The 23,063-nt window shown below is 39.0% G+C and overlaps 2 protein-coding genes across 12 annotated transcripts in view; both read left to right on the top strand.

Moving 5' to 3' along the window:
* pdlim5a (PDZ and LIM domain 5a) overlaps positions 1–9,783 on the top strand; it is a 64,592-nt gene extending 54,809 nt beyond the window's left edge. For all 7 annotated transcript variants that reach the window (XM_067611486.1, XM_067611478.1, XM_067611500.1 and 4 more), the window contains 6 exons: positions 497–579; positions 2,898–3,099; positions 5,068–5,248; positions 7,160–7,280; positions 7,375–7,490; positions 8,054–9,783. In XM_067611486.1, coding sequence (XP_067467587.1) covers positions 497–579; positions 2,898–3,099; positions 5,068–5,248; positions 7,160–7,280; positions 7,375–7,490; positions 8,054–8,143 — 793 coding nt within the window. In that variant the 3' untranslated portion in view covers positions 8,144–9,783. The remainder of the gene's footprint in view (positions 1–496; positions 580–2,897; positions 3,100–5,067; positions 5,249–7,159; positions 7,281–7,374; positions 7,491–8,053) is intronic.
* Positions 9,784–11,468: 1,685 nt separating this feature from the next.
* bmpr1ba (bone morphogenetic protein receptor, type IBa) overlaps positions 11,469–23,063 on the top strand; it is a 71,941-nt gene continuing 60,346 nt past the window's right edge. For 2 of the 5 annotated variants that reach the window (XM_067611433.1, XM_067611424.1), the window contains exon 1: positions 11,469–11,622. The gene's annotated coding sequence lies outside the window, so the exon portion shown is untranslated. Of the gene's footprint in view, positions 11,646–23,063 lie in introns of all 5 variants that reach the window. The other 3 variants (XM_067611443.1, XM_067611407.1, XM_067611416.1) reach the window with 3 other exon arrangements.

The raw sequence follows: 23,063 nt of genomic DNA, 5'->3' as shown, positions 1-23,063 counted from the left end.
CTGTGTTTTGGTTGGTACCATATTTGTCTCTGCTCTGTCAGCAGGTAGGTGGTCTGGAGTTTGTCTCACTGTATTTTGACAGGAACTTGAAAAATTAGACTGTGGTAATCTTTTTTTTTTCTTGTCGTTATGCTTTATTTTTTGACGGTGGCTATGAGTACAGTGCGCTCTTGAAGATATTTTGCTGGGGACAACGTCTTTGTAAATATATATATATATATATATATATATATATATATATATATATATATATATGTGTGTGTGTGTGTGTGTATATATATATATATATATATATATATTTACATACTCACAGAAGTCAGATCACTCTGACTGAGCAGAATGCAAATAGTAATTAGGTATTTTGCACTTTAGGAATGTAAATTGAGGTCATTAAACATTTGATGTGAAGGGGAATGGTTTCTGGTGTGTTGCTTTTAATTAAATTAATTTAATTACAAAACATATTGATTTACATATCATCTTTGTCTTCACACAGTGAGGAGGCAGAGGAGCCAGAGCTCAGCAGCCATGAGTCTGCAGTTGTCAAGACCATGATCAAAGGACCCGCAGCGACCCCGGGTAAACACTGTGTGTGTGTGTTCTTTCCTGTCTACTTGTGATAGCAGCACATCTTAAAAGGGTTTTCATTCACTTTTTTCACACAATTCACAATGAGCACTAGTTACTATTATTGCCAGATGTCATTTTCCCTGATGTGTGAAATATGATTTATAGACTTGGGACCAAACCACATTTGGCATGTCTCTTATTAACTGACTGAAATAACATTTCCACCTTCGTGAACACATATTACAGATTACAGTATAAATACATAATACATGGGTTTCAGTGACTAAAATACATTTTCTGTTGAACCAATTACTGCATAAAATCTGTGGAATAGTTCATTAAATATGCTGCCAAATCCAACAAAAGTATATATGTGTGCCTGTGTGTGAGGGTTTTTCTTTTTACTGTAGGCATGTTGTGGTGTTTTTTCACTAAATTAACTAGCGGAGTGGGTGCCTGAGCTGTTTTCTTAGAATAAGTCACGGGGAACACATGCATACTCAAAATGTAGACTCCCCCAAATATATTGCTCAAAATAAACTCTCATTTAGAAATTAAACACAATCTTCTTTCAAGTATGTACTTTTATTGATGAATATATCCCCCCCTACAGTTAAAAAGTGTTATTTTTTCTCATACAAAAAAAATGTTTGGTTCCAAATCCTGGCAAAGTGTAAAACTGATTTACTGCTGTTGGACTGAATGTTGTTGCAGCCAGTTAGCAAGGGAAAGAGGCTTATTTTCCATGGTTGTAGCGTGACATATGTTGTGAAATAGGTCATTTCAGACTTTCTTTTTCTTTTCTCGTCTTTTTCCTCTGTGGAAGCCCATTAAGCAGGCGAGAACGCCCGGCTCTTTCTGTGCTGCCTTGCTCAGTCACACGTGTAGCAGTACTACTCTGTCAGAAAGATAATATTTACTGAAGGGACCTGTCAGGAGTTATGAATAAAGTTTTAAGGGTATGCCACAGAGCTGCAGTATAATACCCGTGCTCCGTCTGCACTCGGCCCAGAAATTCCAAGTTTGAATGTTTTTTCAGTGCATTATCCTGTTTATCATCTATTTACTTAAAATGAATATCTATATAATTATTTGTCTGTTTATTTGTAAGCAAGTTTTCTTCTATATGAACATAACCAGCCTATGCTGCAGCTTTTATTACCATCCAGTCTTTTAGACCAAGTCTACTCCTCCATTTCTCTTCCTTATGTAACTGCCGCTCAACAAAAATCGTAAATGTAGTCACTCACCCAGGGACCAGGGATCATGAAAATATACTACCAGCCGTATAGCACCCCAGCAGCAGTGAGCCACTGACCCATTTTGAATGCTGAGCTGCAGCTGAGCTAGCAAGGCCTTCACAACCTTGTTGCAAATGCACATTGTAAAACAAATTGACATGGTGTTGAAATTTGAAAACGCGAGCACACACACACACACACAACTAACTGCTCCCCCCCATTCCTGAATGAGCTTCATATTTGAACACAACCTTATGAGGTGCATGTTGCTGTAATCAATGGTTGCTTCCCTAACAGGTTGATAAGTCAAACCATGTAAAATTGTTTGACCCTAAGATGACTTTTAATTACAACTAACACATTAGTGTCACTTTTTTTTTCTTTGCAAGGAATCCTGGTTTAAGCAGTCTTATAGGTTTGTATCTATGGCATCTGCAAGCTGCCTCCATCTGTCGAACCCAAGCTTCAATTTAAGCCATCTTTTTATATGATGAGGGTTTAAATTAATGCCCTGATAGCTAACATCAAATGTAAAAACAGCTCACCCCCTGCCCAAAGACAGATACTTAACAACATGACATGTAATTGTAAAGCCAAGCTCCAAAGGTGGCTGTTGTCTCACCATGCACATACATACAAAAACACTTCTCCATCCACCACGTGGAGATCAAAGGCTAAGCTACATGTTTAGCCAGGTGTCTGGGTTTTAGCTGTGGGAATGTCTTGGTGGTCTATGTGTGTGTGTATGTGGTTGTGTGCGTTTGGTCATGTGTATGCATGCACATATGCCATAGGAATGTGTCGAAAGTGGAGTGAAAGATTCTGTGCGTTGCTGAAGATTGATGTGGTGAATCCAAGGTTGTGACAACAGTAGTCAGCCAGCTGCATGCACCGCCATGACACCTGCTGGGTGTATAGACAAAGAGGGTAGAGGTCAAATACACACCTGGGAAGAAAACGCAGACACACACACATACACATGCATCCTTTGTGATGTTGCAAGTCCTCACTTTTTTGAGTTTCTATCTATTACTCTTTCCTTTTGCATTTCTGTTGCCTAACCAATTTGGCCTTCACCTCCCACAGGGCTCCGTCCACGGACTGGTTTAATCACACCGTCGTTTGGTATGAAGGGTAATGGAAGTGCTAGTGTTCCAAGGGGTCCTGTCCCAGCCCGACCTGCGCCTCAGCCCCACCCTAAAGATGAGGACTCTCTGGTCCAAATGGCAGAACACATCCCTGCTGGGACTCGCACGCCCATGTGTGCCCACTGCAACATGGTCATTAGGTGAGGGAAAACTGGTCTGCTGAATATTTAATTGAACACAGTCAATAAATTAATATAATGAAATATGGTTAAGAAGGTAATTTATCATCATAAAAATGACTTAAGAATCTCTGTACATACTAATTTGGAGTCTGTTTGATATTTTAATTTTACCGGTTTTAACTTGACAACACAATTAGAATTCTATACAGTGATCATTGTGGTCGCGTCACTCTTGACAGCAGAATGGGGATATTATGAATAAACTATCCATGGGCTATATCACAAGGAAAGAGAAAGCATGTCATGGCCAAGTTCCTCATCATATCTTGCTCATACTCTGCTTGCACTAGGATAATAAAAAAAAAAAATCTCTTCAGGTTGGCAGCACACTTGTACTCAAGCAAACAGACAATGGGAAATGGAAAATACGTCTACTCCTCAATTATTCAGTGTCCCAATTACGCTCTTAAAATAATTAACTTGAAACCATCTCGAGTAAGTAATCTGTGTATGAAACTGTAGAACTACAAAGATTTGACTGTAATGTAGATAAGGGTAAGGGGAATTAAGTTGCTCTTGCAGTAGATCTTATTGTAGAGAGATGTTGCATATATACATAGACACACTGTTGCACACGTGTTTGTGATACCAACCCTTGTTTTTCCAGTTGGGTCAGTTATTCAGTCACCCATTTAAAGTTAGGATAAAGTTAGGATTGACAATAGAGAATCTGATCTGTAAGTGGATGTTAGTGGTATAAGATGTGGAGTTTGATTTGGCGTACAAAACATAAACGACAGGGCCGTTTTTGATTTTCTGTTAACACATTTTGTGATGATTTCCTCCAGATTGTCTAAACAGGTTACATGAATTTAATTTTCCATCTACAAAAAGTCTTAAAGGTCCTTATAATTGTCCTATAAAAGATAAAATGATTTTTTTTTCTGAAATCCAGTCATCATTATGGAATCTCTCCTTATCCTCCCCGCTGTCTACCCATCTTCTTGCCAAGTAGCTGATTGCCCTTTAACAAGTGTTATCTCCCAACTTGTGTCACCTTACATTACATATCACTAAGGATAGGGTTGCTCACATGCTAATGGCTGCCAGAGCTTATGCCACTATCAGAGTAGGCTCAGATAAGCACTGCCATTGTGTCAAGTAAATTGGTCTCTGTAGTTTTCCCACTTTACCTAATCATCAGGGTGGACAGGGTTGAAGTGCTGTATGAGTGGAAGCAGAGGATGATGGTTACAGAGGACCTTTGGATTTCTAAATGTAAATTATTAATTGATTAGTTGATTGACAAAGTTGACAAAAAACATTGTAATTATAAAACCTTTGGAGTGTTCATCTTGGACTGTTCAGTGCACAAAACCACCAATTTGATTATGTGACCATAGGGCTCTGGGTAATGGCCATTTTTCACTATTTTCAGACATAGTATAGAATAAGTAAGTAATTGATGAATAACCAATATTAATCAATACTGAAAATAATCGACTTGATAACTCTTAAATCACAAAATCAATATCATCTACCTTCAACAGTGCCCTACTGTTTACCTCTCAATAGGTAAATCCTAATAATTACAAATTACTGTATTCAGTATTCTGTAGAAGAAGAAATGAGCAGCAGGAAAGAACTTGTATGTAGTTACCAAGAGAACTTTTAGCAGTCAGACAGAAACAAGTCAGCCACATTGTCATTTATTCTTTATTCCTTTATTGTAAGCCTATCTGCCCCCTAGTGGCTGTTTAAAGGCCTGACAATGACATTAGAGGGCTTTCACTTTATGAACTTCCCTCATCTCTGCTCTGGTGAGCTGTGTGGTACTTTGCATTTATGACTGGGTACCCTTCTGTAATCAATCTCATGATAACACAAGTAAATAAAATAGTTTGCCTCTGTCTCTTGTATATGTGTTCATTTATGTCAATACAGTCATTCTCATATTGTCTTTGCCTGTCTTTTTTTTTCTTTTAGGGGGCCATTTTTGGTAGCAATGGGGAAATCATGGCATAAGGAGGAATTTAACTGTTTCCACTGCCGTACGTCCCTGGCAGATATAGGCTTTGTTGAGGAACAGGGATCTGTCTACTGTGAACACTGCTATGAAGATTTCTTCGCTCCATCGTGCAGCCGCTGCCAAACCAAGATACTGGGGGTGAGTTAGTGTGTAAGGTGAGAAATGGAGCAATAGGGGGTGTGTGTGTGTTTGTGTGTGCTGGTGTGAAGGTGTGATCAACTTGATGTCAGGACATTATTGGGTTGGGGGGTTTTTTTTCAGCAGAATGTCTGATGGGATTCTGAGATTCATTAACTTGGTGAGGGTAGTTTTATTGCATTCTGTACCTGAAAAGATTATGAACAAAAACAATAAACTTGAATTATGGATGCAGAGAACGGTAATGGTAATGAAAGTTCTGCTAGTCTTGTCTTGTTATATTTAAGCATATGAAGATTTTAAGGTAGTTACAGTCACTTACTGTAAAGCTGAACTTTGTGTGCCTGTTGGTTTTTGTTTGAAGACCAAAACTGATAGTACTCCTCTGTGGTATTCAGTGCAAACCTGTCACACATATCAATTTCTGACTTTTCTCTACTTTATGGAGTTTCTGTCTGTTAGTCAAAGCTTGTTGCCGACTCTTCTTTTTCCTGTTTTTGCCTTCCCTTTTGCCTAACTATAACCATGCTTTGGAAAGACTAAACAATTTGCAAAATTACAGTACATCTTGGTCTCTACAAAGATGAGAGACTGTCTAACAGCAACTAGACGGACCATTTAGTCAGTGTAATTTATAGTCACTTTTCCACTCTGAAATGGGAAAATGGAAGCATAAAATTGCTTAAAAGCCAACACCAGATAAACATGATGATATGGACCTCCCAAATGTAAGATACTTGACTTTTAATAAAACTACATTTTTAAACATTAAAACTAAGTGGTTTTTTATTATTGTAATTAAAACATCCCACTTCTTACTGGGTTACAATGGCAGTTGACACAACATTTGAACTCGACTCATGTATGTGCATTGTTGCCCAGTAGCTGGCTGCCCTGACCCGACAATTACCTCCTAACCTGTGTCACTTGTAGTATTATGGATAAGAGTGCTTGTAGGCACTAATGGCTGCCAAGCCTGGATAAATATCAGAGTGAGCTCAGATTATCATGGCCACTCCATTTTTTCATACTGCTTTATAATCTGCATTGTTCGTAAGGAGCTATTGTTATCAAATTGAGACAAATAACAAACTGGCATAAAATGTATGTGTAGCCATCATCAAGTTGCTGCCACTGTAGTTCTAACCTCAAAGATGCAGGCAAGTGTAGGTGACTGAGGCAGGAAAGCTGCAGGTTTAGGGAATTTCTATAGTGACCACCACTGAAACTAAGGAATGCAGTATATGTTGGGTGTTAGGAGAATTCGGCTTAGTGGCCTAGAGGCTGCAGGTGTAGCTTGAACCTAGAGTGTTAGGAAGCTGAGATCTGTGATCTTATAACAGCTCTGACATTCATCCCTCACGTGTTCTAACCTCTTTAGGCTCAATCCCTTTCAACCCTCTATTTCTCACACATCTTCAACCAGCTTACTGCTTCTTATTAACCTGTTTTCTCACTCCCTCTCTCCTAATCCTTCATTTTACTCCGGCCCACCAACTTTCCATTGATTCCCTGCCCTGTCTTGTTCTCACAGTTTAAGGGTGGGAAAGCAGTATGTCTATTTTAAGCTGGGTCATGCGGTCCCAGAAGAACAAATATAACATTTAAGTGTGACATGAGAAAATAGCACACTGTATGAAAGACTGCATTCCTGACACATGTAACACTTGATTATTCTGATCAAATAGGGATTGATAATTAGAAATTGATGACTTTTGTTGAGCAATGTTACAAAAAACGACCCAGTAAGCAAGGTAACATAATCCCTCCAAAAGTCACTGTATCCTTTCCACTTTCTGGAGGAGTGGATCTAATTTTCCAGTTACTGTCACTGGCACACACACAGATACCAATGCTCCTGACAAAGTGTATGGTGCTCTATCTAACCACTTTGTTTGCATTTGCACCTAGGAGGTGATAAACGCCCTCAAACAGACGTGGCATGTCTACTGCTTTCTGTGCGCTTCCTGTCAGCAGCCGATCAGAAACAACACCTTCCACCTGGAGGATGGAGAACCATACTGTGAACAAGGTGCTTTATTATCTCTGTGTAGACTACTAAAATTGAATCGGGTCTGGCCATCATGGTCGGTTTATTTGATGTATGCAATCTTTTTCTCTGAAAGACTTCTACAATTTGTTTGGGACTGGCTGCCATGGTTGTGAGTTCCCCATCGAGGCTGGAGACAAGTTCCTGGAGGCCCTCGGTTACACCTGGCATGACACCTGCTTTGTCTGTGCTGTAAGTGAAGGCCATAGATACAGACATACAATCCACTCCATCACAGGGCACTTGCTCGTAATCCCATTCCCACCAATTAACAATTGAGTGAGAGGGATTTCAAACAGAAGGACACCCTTTACAATTCACTTTATCTGATTAAGAACTATTTTAGCTATTTTTCAACTTTGCTGTCCAGTTGGCAAAAACAACACTTTAATATTATCTTTAGTGAATGATACTTGTGTCTTTAATCATTTCTGGATTTGGTGGCTGTTATATTCCAAATATTATCATCCAGTAAGGTTACACAAAGCAAGTAGTGTTTTTTTTTAAATCTTGTATTAATTACTACAGTGTTCAGCTTATATCAATCCCTTTGTACAAATCAGCCAGTTGTTTTTCTTTCTCTTTTAATAATGATGTGTGAGTAATGGAAAAACATAATGGGGAGCAGATGAGTGGTCTCTCACAATTATTTTTTTCAGACAAAATGAATTATCCCAATAAAGTTTTACAACTTCACCTCTGTAACCTTTCTCTCTGTTTGTGTTCATGTTTGTGTGTCTTTTGGCTTTTTTCAGGTGTGCTGCACCACTCTGGAAGGCCAGACGTTCTTCTCAAAGAAAGACAAACCTCTTTGCAAGAAACATGCTAACACACTGAAAATATAATTGTTGGACTCTTGTCTTTATTTTCTCTTTTGCTGTAGTGGGGAGGCCTCTCAATAATAGTTAGTTCATGCAACAATAAAACTCAAGCAATACTTGTACCAGCATGGTGGTGGCTCCTGCAGGTGAAAAAGTGAACTTTGTCTTGTCCCAATGCCATTGTAACATTGTTTAAGAATACATTACCTAATTTTGTGATTCTTACTCGAAGCAGCAACATTTATTGCAGTTAAGCCTTGTTTTCAGTTTTTACCAATTTTTACCAAAAATGCTCGAATTTTCTTAAAGGATGACAATTTTCACCAAAGTTTTATGCACTCATGCATCCAAAAGTTAAACAGTCTTACTAAAACAATGGTGTACTACCAGACGGAGGTGGATGTACACTTGCAGATAAACAGAATTTTGTGATGCCAGTCTTTTTTTCTTAATTTCAGAGTTTCTCAGAGGCATGACAGTGGTGACATCATGAGATTTTCTGTTTTAAGTTAGTGTACAAAGTGGCTGGGGTAACCTGCAAAATTACACATCTCTCATTTCTATTTTGCAATTAGACAGTAACACAAATGTGTGAAAATATATATTCATACTCAGAAGTTAATGGAATATTTACTTATAAGGTTTCTAAATTTAAGATTTTCTTTCTCATTTTGGTCAACACGGATCTGGCCTTTTCCTTTGCTGTCCATATTAGGTAAAACTGTATGATGTCAGCCATTAAAACATCACAGTCTGCATCAAAACATTTCCAGAATAGATCTGCTGTGCTTTTACTAGTTCTTTTAATGCAGGTGGGACTGTGTGTGTGTGGTGATGGTGAAAGCTGATTCTTTTGATCAGTGCTTTGAATTATTTTGAACTTTGTATTTTATAAATGAATTCTATGTATTTTATTTTCTATTTGTTGTGTGAAACTGCCTGGTTACAGTGACAAGGTCACATTTAATATGGATTTGGAGGCAGTGAGGCACTTAAGAAAGAGAGACAGAGAAAGAGAAGTGGTCTTGATTTTATGGAGGACAGAATTAGCCCTGAATATAAATGAAATAAATAAATATGCATACAAAATAAATGAACGTATACAAACATAACAAATATAAATCCAATATTTGTATATTTATGTATTTCTCTTTACTATGATAAAAAGACTGTTTCATTCAAACCATTTGCATCTCCTTAGTGAAACAAGCTGGTAATAGGGCATGAGACTAGCATATCTAGACAAATGCATAGCATCAGCAGAAATGTGTTTTCTATAATGAGTGCCATATAGTTTAATGAATCATATTTTTATTTATTTTACCTAATGTTATTATATATATTTATTTTGTATTTTTAATAGTTGCATTAATTTCTGGTTGATTCAATCCTCCACATACTCCATTAAAGGGAGTAGCTCTTTCTGCCTTTAAATAGCAAATATGGATACTCATCCTTCTGTAGTAAACTCTGCATATTTTATCTTGTTTAGGGAAAAGAAATGTCTTATCTGACATTATGTATGCTGTCTGGGCACCTGGGTTTGTGATATTCAGGGATTGGATGGGGTGTAATTTCTTATGTGTTTCAAGTGTCTCACTTAACTGTCCACAAACTGTCCCATTCTGTTGATTTGGCAGTATTTACTTTTCATTCTGGCTTAATTCTCACTTAAAAAAACTAGGAACTATTAAAGTTGATCTGAGTTGTTAAATAAAGGATATACTATACTTTTAAACACCCAATACAAATATCATGTGTTATGTTTGCTTTCTTTTCTGTCAGTGTAATACTATCTCTCCATGCCAAACTTCCAGTATTATTGCTTGATAAACCACATGATAGTACAGAAGAGTCTGACATAAGCAGTGTGAAATCCAGATGTCAATGCATGTCTCTTCAACTGTATGCTGAGGAAAGTCAAAGGAGGAAGAGATAGAGAAGTGAAGTGGATAAGAAAAGAGAGAGTGTGAACATGGTATAACGAGGACATGGGTGACAACATGTTAGTATCTATTAAAACCATAAAGTGCCTATTTGGGTCAAATCCACTCTAGAGGAAATTAGTCTTTGGAAACAATTTCTCTTTTCATCAGTGAGACAACACCACTCAGCCTTTCCACATCCTTCAGACAACAGTGGTTGTCTTCATTAACCCAAGCTGTTTTACACACATGCACAAACAGACTAGTGTGAATGCAGGAAAGAACTGTACAGTAGAAAAAGAAAATGTGACTAGTGCGTATGAGGGGTAGTAATATGGAGCAGAAGTGTACTTTCCCATCAAATTAGAGTGGAAAGTCAGGAAACGTTCTAGCAATTTCAAAGACTAAAAACTGAAAATAACCACACATCTGGTGAGACATTTCAAGTAGCAGCTATTTTCAAAATAACTTTTCCTGGAAGAAACATCCACATAAAAAATTGTGAGGGGGGATTAGTTTGCTCTGCTGGAATATTTAATAAAGGATCACTTTTTATCATGATGTAATCAAAGAAAACAAACTGTAATCAGTGTTCAAATTACAGTGTGGCTTTCGGGCTGATGGACAGACGGTGGGATAATCAGCTTTGATGCACAGCAATGATGACTGTCAGCCTGCTGAACTCAAGTGATCTCTGGCATGTTGTGCTCACACATGCAGGAGAAGGCCGTTCTTGTCAAATAACTTCTTTGTGGACTGGTAGCCAATACTGCACCGACCAGTACTGGTTTCTCAGACTGATCTATCCAACATCACATAATAAGGCCCACAAAACAATACAATATGAAATCAGCCCACAGCCAATACATACAAAACTGCATGTGTAATATTTTATGCACAAAAAACAGCTGCACTGATCAGGACAGAGATGCTGGACATCAGATTTTAACTGATTTATTTATGTGTTACATCATTCACTTCAGTATTAGAGATGCTATAAAGTAATGGTTGATCATTTATCTGTTTTTCGAGACTTGAGCTTGCGTTGCCTTCTGGAAAACACTGACTATAACCCTTCATTTCATTTTACCAAGCATAGAATGTGTCTGCTTTCTGTCCATAGTTTGTTTTTGTCTTTTTGTCATTGACTTCCAGTTAGTAAAGAGGCAGTAATGCTATTTACTTTTTCATTATTTATTAGACACCAAGTAGAAGAGTGCGTTGTGGAATCCTTTCACACTAAAACTCACCGCTAATGCACTCCTTCTCTGTGGCATTAATCACCCCTCATACAGCTGAGTGACTTTAAGAGGAGCAGAGTGGTTTGCATGTGTGAGTTCTGTGTGTGCGTGCGTGCGTGTGTGTGTATGTGTAAAGTGTGTGTAAAGTGTGAGGAGAGGGAAAGCGGCAGAGAGAGAGAGTGAGAGAGAGAGAAAGAGAGAGAGAGAGAGAGAGAGAGAGAGAGAGAGAGAAGCCACTACTCCGGCGGTGAGAGCAGGCACTGAACTCGCATCTGTTCCAGGAGTACCGAGTCCTCAGCAACTTTTCCAGCTTCTCCCTCGAAATAAGAAAGTGAAGGTGAGCATTCACATCAGCTCGAGGTGGGTGACATTTACGCGCAGTTTTGACGTCGTTTTTGGTGTGTCTTGTTTTTAAGTCTCACCTCAGAAAGTTTGACAGACGTACGTTGCTCTTTTTGTTTGCTGATGGTGTTGACATGTCCGTTGCTTGCACGTGTGATTGACTCATTTTTAGACTGTTTGAGATGAAGCATACTGCGTTTATGCGAGTGTAACCGAAAAGTTTGAGTGATGTGAGAGAAGTGTCCTACAACAAGAAGAAGTCCTACAAGTGTTTATGGTTTGCCCACAGCTTTGTATTAGCGATGTTTACATTGTTCTCTCCGCAGCGTTGTGTTTTCCTTGGACTTTTGCTTGATCTGTATCGTTTTCAAAGAGGAGACTGACCCATCTCAAACAGAAATAGGCATTCCTATTCAAGACAGAATAGGACAACTATCTGTCATAGTGAAATAAATTCATTAGTATAGTGCTTCTGAGACCACATTTGTCAGTTCTGTTCTTTTAAGCCGGGCCACTAGCCAGGCTACTAATATATCCCCGAGTTTAAACACACTGTAACATGTTTTGGCTGTAAAAATGTTATGCAATAGTAAAATGTTCCAAAGTTAGCAAGCACTCTAAATTTGACAATGGCAGTAAGGTTAGTCTTTGTTTTCATACTGTACGTAATGTTTAAGTTTTGGTGATTGTTGGTCATTTAGAATACCAGAGGAAAGCATATCTAATAATAATAATAATAATAATGATTATAACAATGCCAGCTGTAGTCAAAAAAGACACATCCACAAAACAACAGCAAAATCCACCATCAAAAGACTAAGTTGATCAAAACACATCAGTCAAAAAGCTTTTAAAATGATGCATGAAAGTGATTTTACATTGGTGGGTAAATGTGGTTCATCTCACCTGTTTTTGTAGAGATCAGCACACACATGATGGGTCACAACCATTATAGTAACATTAACTTACACAACCATAGAAACACAGACATACTGCAAACTTTGACACTGCCTTGATTATGTTTTCCTTCCAAGCATCAAATAAAACTTTAGTTTGAAAGGTATCCATAAAATGTCTTTTTACAAATGGTTTCAATTGAAAATATCAATTCTGACTCCTCCAGTAAATCCTATGGGGGTTAGTTAGTTGTATGCAAACCCCCCTGTCCCCCACCACACACACACAATGGGTGTACATTTTATAGTAGCAACTCCTACCTTTAATTTTGAGACTTGGTGAAATGAGCTTCTTCGAGGGCTCACAAAGCAGAGAAAAAAAATTGAATGAACCCCAACACAGCCTCCAGCACTGAATAACCTACAACCCAGTATTTCCCATACGCCCCACTTATACACACACATACACACAGGCATGCACATAGTATTCAACTCTTAGTCCAGTAACTAGGTCCAGGTGTTTGTCAGTGTGCGTTATGACAAGAGTATATCTGTATGTGTGTCTGTGTGTGCATATAAGCAAGCATGTGTGAATGTATATCCAGATGGCATAATATTGTAGCTCCAAATCTTACCTCACCTCATCTGAAGGGTCCGGGGGCAGTGACGCCGGGGGACCACGAAGGAAAACACTCAGCAAATATGAATGAGAGAAGCAGAGGTCCAGATGTGTATATGTGTGTGTGTGTGTGTGTGTGTGCACTGTTTTCCTTGTCTGTCAATCTAGTACAGTAAGTGTATGCAGTTGTTGAGGCTTCACTGGGAACAGCAATCTTACTTAGGTCAGGAACACATCATGCAAATCTGAGAAACAGCCACATTCTCAATTGGCTGTGTAATTGAGTTTCACATAGCAGCTGTAAACAGAACGCTTCCCTCATTTTCTTTTCTTTCTCAGTAGGCATTCATGAATGTGTGTGTGTGAGCGTGTTTGTGTGTGTGAGAGAGAGAGAAAGAGAGAGAGAGTGCAGTTGAGACATTTAATGGTTTCAGACACCTCGTGATGTGAGACGAGGTGTCTGATACTGACTGTTGGAAATTCAGATCACATTGCTTGGGCTTAATCTCCACACCAAGAATAGCAAATTTGCCAAAAACAAACTCAATTTCTGTCCGTCTAGACAAAAAGATGAGTGGAACACAAAGAGGGAAAGACTGACAGAATATAGTCATAGGGTACATTTACATGCACAAAGGCCTGATAGATGAATATTCAGTCTATATCCAATGTTATGTAAAAGTCTGATTAGCTTAATTGGAGTAAGGTCATGGTATATATGAGGGGAAAAAATGGATAACACACACACACACATTTTTCCAAATTATTTGGCTATATGGACACCTCCAGTGTTGTTTAACTATTAAAATGATCACAGAGGAAGCTGAACTGGATGCAATAACAGGGTTTAGGCTATTTAAAGAAATGGTTAAACAATGAGCAATGGTGGCATCATTTTTAAAAGTATCAAACTATTTTGCATGCTCATACTAATTGTGCATATTTTCAGCACATTTCAGACCTTTTTGGTTTTTGTTCTCACTGAAAATCTGCAGATTTTCAAAAACTCTTTTTTTTCATCTGATACCATGATGTACGCTTGTCAGATCCCACTGCCTCTCATGCATCTCCACTCATCATAGGGGGAGGTTTTACTTAGAAAACTGTAAACGCCTTAAGCACCTGAATCCAATTACAGCCATTACATTTGTGCAGGTACCTAGAGAAAACTGATTTAAACAACAATTAGAAAGAGAGCAAGGCAGAGATTATAAAGAGGGCAAAAATAATTCAATAGTTCATGTGAACCTGAGAACAGTTTGCCAGAGTTGTGCTTCTCTAATTTCCAATTTCCTCAACTTAGATGGAGTTGATAACAATCAAAAAGAGATAAGAACCTCGGGCAAACATCTAACGCCCCAAACATCTAACTCTTTTCCTTAATTACAGTGTCAATGTGATTTATAGAAACGTTCCAACATTAATCTTTACCTGAATTCCAAAACACAGAATCATAGTATTAACTTCAAAAACCTTCAAAGCTCATGCTGAGATAATAAACAGCCTGTAGGTTTTGCCAACATGCTTCAGCTCTCTGGCTTTGAAATGCAGCAACAGCTTGGGATAAGGTGTTGCTTACCTTGTATGTGGTACAAGTTTGAGGTTTACCCAAACTGCTAAAACTGCCCCCAACTCTTCACCTAACCAGGACCCTTTTGTAAAAATAAAACTGTGGCTTAAAATGTCCAAATGTAGATTTAGACCACTTTCTAACCTCTTTTAAAATGATAAATTCCAAAGACTCTGCTGCAAGACCTTGCCGGACGTCATCACATTGCTGAATGTGATGACAGTCTGAACACAGCCTTAGGTACACAGTTTAGTATTTAGGTATGTTTCCAGAAAACATTCTTTAAATTGGAACATTTAGTACAACCAAGAAATTCAAGTAGTCCAAATTGAGGCCCAAGAAAGAAAAAATGGGATCTAAAGGTAGAGGTGGACTGCTTAAGATACATATTGTACACAAATTCACTTCTGCTTTCAGAAAGAGGTAGTAGAATTACACAAAAATGCATATTATAAATGCCAATTTTTTTTTTCTTTCTTGTAAGCCATGTTTCAAACAAGTGCAGGAAAAAGTAGTAGTTTTAGTAGTACATCTGATACTGTTTAGTGTTATGTACACACCTCCTTGTTTACTTAACTGGTTGCCAGATTTCTGCCAAGCCAAATTAGAAGAAACAGAGGAACAGGCCTTCATTGCTTCAGCTTGAAAACTTAGTTGACATTTTGCACAGTAGAATGGCACATCCAAAATCATTTACATTTGGCTGCTTTCACACCAAATCAGGCAATGCAGGAAAAATGCCAGTCCTTCCATTCTTTTGAATGGGGATAGTGCATTTAGGCTGCAGGAGTGGGGACCAGCAAAAAACCAGCCATGCGGGAAGAAGTTGAACCAGAATCAACTTTTGCCGAAATGCAACCCGATGTCACTCTACAGCGGCCAATCACGTAAGCCGGCGATCAGACCAAAAACACCCGCGGGGAAGAAGAACCTTGTTAATGTTTACCATGTAGCAGAACTGTACAACTCTGCCCTGAGGGATGTCAAAGATGTTACTAGGCCGAGGGGAGGACATTTCTCTTTGTTTTATAACCGTAAAAGTAAAGTTAGGCTTTGCTGTCAACTTCCTGACTCATTTTTAAAAAAAAAAAAAAAAAAAACAGAGAAAAAGAGAAAGGGAGTGTGAGCGAGCTGAGAGAAGAGCAAGCGACATCAACTGTGGTTGAGTGAGCTAGAGAGTGAATGAACAGAGAGAGTGACTTTACAGCAAGAACAAAGCCAGTGAATGAGAGAAATAAAATGTTATTTTCTGATTGTTTTATGGCAGTTACGTTCTAAAGCAAAAATAAACACAACTAAACCTCTGCACAACCCTGCGGGAAGGTACATAAAAAAACGGCAGTCCTTCCATTCATTTGAATGGAGGCAGTACACTGCACGGACCACATAGGGCTCAGCAAAAACCCACAGCAGCCGTGAAGCAAGAAGTTGAACCAGACTCAACTTTTGCCAAAACACAACCTGATGTCACGCCGTGGTGGCCAATCACATACAGTACATGCAAGCGCACATTCTTGGTGGATTACTTTGTAACGTTAAAGACATATTCGGCTGTTTATCTCATGATATCGTGAGGAAAGATAAAACAGTTGCCACTATGAAAACTTTCCAGAGTTGTAAAATCCTGTCTGTGGGTTTCACAAACCACTGCGCAGTGTTTTGGCTTCTAATAAGTCCTGAAATGCATTAATCTGTAACTCTAACCCGACTTCCTGGATCATATTTCATTGTTTCACCGGTACCTCAAGCAACATGCCCCCACCATTGTAACCTCCTGCGTCGTAGAGCTGGATTGCCGGATTTAGTGTGAATGTAACCTTAATGAATTTAATATCAAGAACAGGGTTCTTTTGCATTCTGAATGTAACATGTGTAATAGCACACCTCAAATTTTGGACACTCAATGTTGATCATGACAAACAAACAGGAAAAGTAAGGCCCAGGGTGGAAGCAAACCAAAAAAACAATCAAGTTCCACCTCTAGATTTTCTCACAAAGCCAATTTTCAGCAACACTTGAGGTGGTCATCAGTATGGTAAGGACAGAGCTGTCTGTCTGCCAGACAGGCTTCCTGGTTCTCACATGTCACACAGCAGAAATGGATTTGTTCAGATTTATCAAGGGAGGTGAGTTATTATTTTCTCCCTTCACATTTTCCCCTAAGGTGATACTATCTCTCACAATAATAGTTTTTATATACTTTTCTTCACAAAAGACTCAATCAGAAACCCAAGAAAGAAGATCCTCATGTAAAAAAAACGTCCAATAAATGCTTTACTTGAATGTCTACACTGTGAGCTGTGTTCTGCTCTGAAGATTTTCCTGGCTTATTAATGAGAAATTAATTTCAGCATGCAAACTACAGTCGGGACAGTAAATTAAAACCAGTGATTGAGCAAGCAAGATTACGTGTGTGTGATCTTTGTCTTCACACACATGGATCCCATCGGGTCTTCCTCTGTTGTCCTCTAAAGCTGGGATGAGTTAAAAGTTTGACGCTCGACTTTTTAGATGGAAATTGTGATCTATTGCCTGTGCTGCTTTGATATGTTCAAACAAGTCTGCACTGACAGATGTACGCTCATTCACAGACCTCAACACTCAAGCACGAACTGCTTTAACTTTAACTATAGATCATACACATCTCAGATATACATACAGATCTCTTAGTATTTCAGGTAATGTCTTTTAGCTCAGAGGAAAAAAATAAAAGTTTAAAAACGACTATTTTTATGAAAAAAACCTCACACACACACCTTTTCCTGTGTGTCCATGTGTTCCTGAAGTCTAAAATTATTGTATGAATGCAATGGATGAGGGTACTCCCAATATATTTCTTCTTTTAATAATGTTTTATACTAAAACATTATGACATTAACATTTCTAATTTCTAAAACTGTCATTCTCAATGCATTTATGAATATACAGTATGGTGGCCAAGTATCCAGCATCTTCTCAACACTGTATTGAAGTGCCACCAACCACCTAACTTACCTAACCTAACTTTCAGTTTAAAGAATTCCTTGATTTGTGGCCAAGTAGTTGACATGATGAATCAGGGCTCTTTTTTCAGGTAAAATATTTACCTCTGTACCTCTGCCATTGCTGTATACATTTGTTTTAAAACCCCTCTAGTTTACAAAAAAAAAGACATGCTGGTGCAGGGCATGAGCTGCAGAAACAAGATATGATCTGACTGGAAATTTGCCTACTGGGTTGAATGCAGCTGTTGTAGATGAGTGATGAGGAAGAGATAGAGGCATAGTCACTGAGGTGAAGAAGTGGGACAGTGAGCGTGGTTGAACAGTTTACTGTGTGTATCCGTAGCCTATTAAGATGACAGAGTTGGTGTTTCTGTATCTGTTTGTATGACTGCGTAGGTGAAGGAGGTGCAAGTGCTATGACGTGTCTGTGGTGAACGACAAATTTGCATGAAATGTACCGTACTGTAGTGAGATAGAGTGAGTAGAAGTCAGAGGGGTGTGTTTACGTGTGGTTGCGTAAGCCTGCATGTATGTAATGCATATCTAGGGTGCATTGATGTTCACGTTTGTGCTTATCAGCCTTTTCAGAACCAGATCATCCAGCCACACAGTCTCATTATCCTAATCTTCAGCCTCATTACTCCCCTGCTCCCCCTCAGGGTGAACATTTAAACACACCAATGCTCCTGATCTCATGATGGAGTTATTCTGTCCCTGTGCTCTATAATTCACACAGAGCAAACTGTTCAGCCACTCCTTCCCCCGGTGTTCCCCTTTTTCCTTCCTTTGAACGATGTGACGAAGTAGTTGGCATCCGCACCTTTTGCGAAACAATACTTGAAACGTTCCAGCTCCTCTATTTATTGAAGACACAAAGAAAGATCATAGTAATCAGCAAATTACTGTGAGGCTCTGCGGAACTTTGTGGCTAAAGTAAAGCTGCTGGATACAATGCTGCAGCATAGGTTAATAGTATAAAACATGTTTAAATTATGATTTATTAGCTCAACTAATAGCCTACAGAATCAGTTTAGGCCTGTGTCCCACAGGGCGGATGTTAAAACATACTACCAGCCAGCTTCTGATCTCATGATTTGGCTATTTTCTCCCAGTGCTCTCTAATTCACACAGGTCGCACAGCTCAACCACTCCTTGGTTGCTTTTTCTCTGTTTCTTTTTTCTTATGTACGAGCAATGTGCTTAAATTGTTCACCTCTGTAATTTTCTCTCTTGATAGCTTTTATTCACTTCTCTTACGCATTACAATGTACATTTTCTAATGACTAAAATCCAAATACACACGGTTAATGGTTCATACAAACATCCCTGATCACAACAGGTTGAGCCCTGAAGATGCTTTAACTTGCAGTTTTGCTTTGAACTGAAAAGCAGGATGTTCTTTATTCTGTAGACCACAATTGTCTTCTTCTGTTTGGTTTGGTTCATTCCTAACCAAAGTAATCACCAGTCCTGTAGTTCACTCAAAGAAAAAAAAAGAAAACGAGAGAAGTGATGAGTGGGGCACTGAGGGGAAAAAAAAGATAACCATCTGGATCCACTTTGAGATAATTTCATCCCTCCTGCCCCCCAAACTCGAGACCCCCAATTTTCATGGTGCCTCCTTTTGAGGTGCCATTCCATCAGTGACGGGAGAAATATTTGCCTAAGAGAAAGTGTCATTGTTAAGTTTCAGGCCTGCAACTCTTGGTATAGACGTTCCCTCACTGCTCAGATTTTATCAGGGCCACCACTTGCAGAATTGGTGGTCTGGATATCCATTTTATTTGGAGTTTTAATAAAACTTAGGCTGAATCAGATATCAGTTTTCATTTTTAATATATGCAGAGGGAGAGAGACAGACTAAGAAAAAATAGGCTACTTCAAGATGTGGCCTTGCCAGTTATCATTTTCTAAGAATGCCTTTGAGGTTAAAGGTCAGACTGAGATGGAAAACTTTGACTTCCTATTTTTAAAGACAGGCTTTGTGAAGCACATGAGCATTTCTGTGTTTTGCTGCACTTTTCAACATCGTGACAACGAAGTAGGCAAAATCTTACCAACTATACACACAGGAGCTTTTAATCTGACCCAGCTTTTGTATCCAGACACCCATTGTAAAGGTGTAAATTAGGTAAACAGACATACAGACAAGTTGATGACTCACAGCCAGTCGGTCAGACCAACTGAGGCAAACAGCCAGAAAGAATCTTATTATGGGGCTAAACTGCATGTAAGAATTGTGAAGCAAATTACCTTTATTAATTGTTTTTTATTGCCCCCGAGTGAACGGGTTGTAATGTAACTTCAAAAATGAGACTTTCCACGACTTTTTCGGTTGCCTGTATCAGCTCGTGGACTGATTTCTATGTGAAGGAATCGAGCCGATTTTCTGCGAAAATCCAACTGATGAACCAACCGGTGATGTTTTTGTGCATTCCCAAGTGCCTTGGCTCTCTCCCACTAACATCAACAACCAGCGCCCACCATAACAAAAATTGTGCTAACTTATCTGACTAGAAACACCCTGCAGATATTAGCTCTCCAACTCTGTTATCCACCAGGTTGGCTGGTGGCAAGCCGCCTAACCATGATAGCTATCACTGTTTCTGACAGTACCTTTGTTTTTTGGGGGGGATGAGATGGCTCGCTGCCTCAGTTGGGGGTTTGCGGGTCAGGTTCAGGTGGTTGATTAACGTTTATTATTGCGGACTGGGCGGTGCGAATTGGCTCTCATAACGGGCTGGGTGGGTGTGGGTATTAAACAACCCTGACTGCATTGACTGAGAATGAGAGAAGCTTTGCTGAAACACAGCGCAAAACAAAACGTTAGAGATCTTTTATGTTACTATAAGAAGTGCAAGCAAGGAAAAAGACATTACCTGCAACAGTTTTGCGCTGCTGCTCGCTCATGCTGACAGAGTGCGAGTACACGCAGGAGCACGAGCACGGGCAACAGGATGCTGACTGCAGCTCACTTAACAGCCATTGGTGTCACTAATGAGAAGGAATTTCTGATTCTTACATATAGAACCTTTTAAGTGGAGGAAGAAAATGCAACTATATAGTTCAAGGTATTATCTGCACCATTCCGTGGTATGTAGCTCTCTGTTTCACCTTCTTTGTCTTTCTCCCTCTCTTTCACCTACGTAGTCTTTCTGGCTCTTGTCCTATAGTTCTCTGCACACACGCATCGAGGTCTGGAATGATAAATAGCTTTCTTTGATTTGTGCAGATGTGTCTTTGGCAAAGGTTGGGGTATAATGTGTATAATCAAACTCAGAAGCCACTAGTTGTTATTATTCTCTTTCTCTCTGTCTCTTTTCCTTGTCTGTGTCTTTCTAAAAGCCCTCCACTGACCTACACAGATAAGTAGCAAATGTGCTGCTGCAGATGCCCTGTCTTGTGTCACATCATTGATACCCTCCTTAAATTGCATCCACATTGCCTGCGCAGGCACCACCTTCCCATGAGACATAAATTTCATGATGCGCTCGTCAATGTGTTCTCAAAAGTCATTATTCCAGGGTAATTAAATCTGATTGATATCAAATCTAATTTTGTCCCTTAGATATTGAATCTGATGCATATGAAATCAAATCTTGAGGGGGCCTGTTTCTTCACTTACATGTCCGGTGAATTTATACATATCCATCTCACAAGGCAATTACAATGTGAAGTAGGCCTGTGGGAGTCTTTGTGCAGCATACTGTGCAACAGTGTATTGCTTATTGAATCATCTTATTGATAGGTGCAGCCAGCGGGGAATATGCTGATCACGGACATCTGTTGGTGACTTGAACATGAGCAGGATATTTATTATGAAGTCAACTGTATAGTTTCTTTAATCAGTGACCAGTCACAGGAGGTAGATGGCAGAAATATGATGAAGAGGTTTGTAAAAGTTGTAGATCACATTATGCCAGATAGGAGGAGGGCTGTTGTTTGCAGATTTAATTAGGTGATATAAAGTCACAGCACTGACCAGATGCCCAACACTGAATCAGCTCTGCCAGATCAGGGAGACAGTGAGATCCAAAATGAGGACGAAATCGAGAGTAACAGAGTCCAAGAGAGAGCAGATGTCCCTAACAAGCCCCTGTAGGTTCCCAGCCAATCACCATCAAGCTGATGACCTCATACAGGAAGCAGTGTCACTCATCAAGTGATCAAGAATTACATCCTTGTGAATATATTTATTTATATTTATTATTCAGCTCTATTTATATTATATAGCTCACATTAGAAAATTGTTCATCTCTCTTGAGACATTCTTGGTGCTCACATACACACATATGCACATATAGAGTATTTTCCTGCTCACAAACCACTTATACATAATATATACTACCAGCATCCGTAATTCGTAACCAGACAGGTGTGTGTGTGTGTGTGTGTGTGTGTCTTTGTGTGTGTGTCTGTGTGTGTGTGTGTGTGCATACACACAAATTTGCACCACATGCTCACCAGTTTTATATCCAATGTGATATGCTGGGAGCAGTGTTTTTACAAGCCAAAACCCCTGAACCATGTCCACTCAGCTTCCTGTAGGAAAAAAAAAAAGAAAAATCCCAACACCCACCCTGCACCCCTACCTTGAAGCAAGATGTTATAATTTCAGGAATATCGCTAATAATTCTTGTGGCTTTTCTACTATAAGCATACACTGGAGTGACACTGGAAAAGGTAGAATGACTGATGGTTAAAAGCCAAAGTCAGACTTAAAATGTTATTTAAAGTGCCATGTGGTATGGGCTTTTACCAGATGAGCCACCAAGAAAAACCTTCTCTATGGCAGCTGTGTGGATAAGACAGATCAGCATTCATACTTCTGTAATTGCGTAAAATAAAGTGCTCTTCACAAACTGTATTTAATGTGTTACATATTGTTTTCTAGGCATTGCAAAACAAATTAGTCACTTATAAAATTCCAATCTGATACGCTAATAGACAAAATAGACTAGACTTTTTTTTTTTTTTTAACCCTAGGAATTGGTAAACAAAGTACAACATTAGAAAAAGGAAAAACTGCAACTATCCAGCTTCTCTGTGTAAATGGATGACAGAAGTATCTATTGAAGCTACTATTTGAATCACTGTACAGCTGCCAGACAGCTTAGTTATATCAGCAGCAGACAGAGAAGCAGACAGAGATCAGGAGGCTGACAGACATCAGCAAGTTTTCTTTTTCTCAATTCAGTGTGCAGGATTCCGTGGGTCTGCCTTCTTTAAGATACCATTAAGCCATAATTGAAATGACAAGAGTTGTCATGAACATTGTAAAACATACCACAGTTAGTTTGAAAGCTTACTGGCCGACAAGGGCAAATACTATAATATCTTTTGTTCTCTAAACCTTTTTTCCATAGG

Source organism: Thunnus thynnus, chromosome 2 (assembly GCF_963924715.1).
Source record: "Thunnus thynnus chromosome 2, fThuThy2.1, whole genome shotgun sequence".
Taxonomy (NCBI): Eukaryota; Metazoa; Chordata; class Actinopteri; order Scombriformes; family Scombridae; genus Thunnus; species Thunnus thynnus.
The sequence above is the reverse complement of the archived record's forward strand: the minus strand, read 5'-3'. Positions and strand labels throughout refer to the sequence as shown.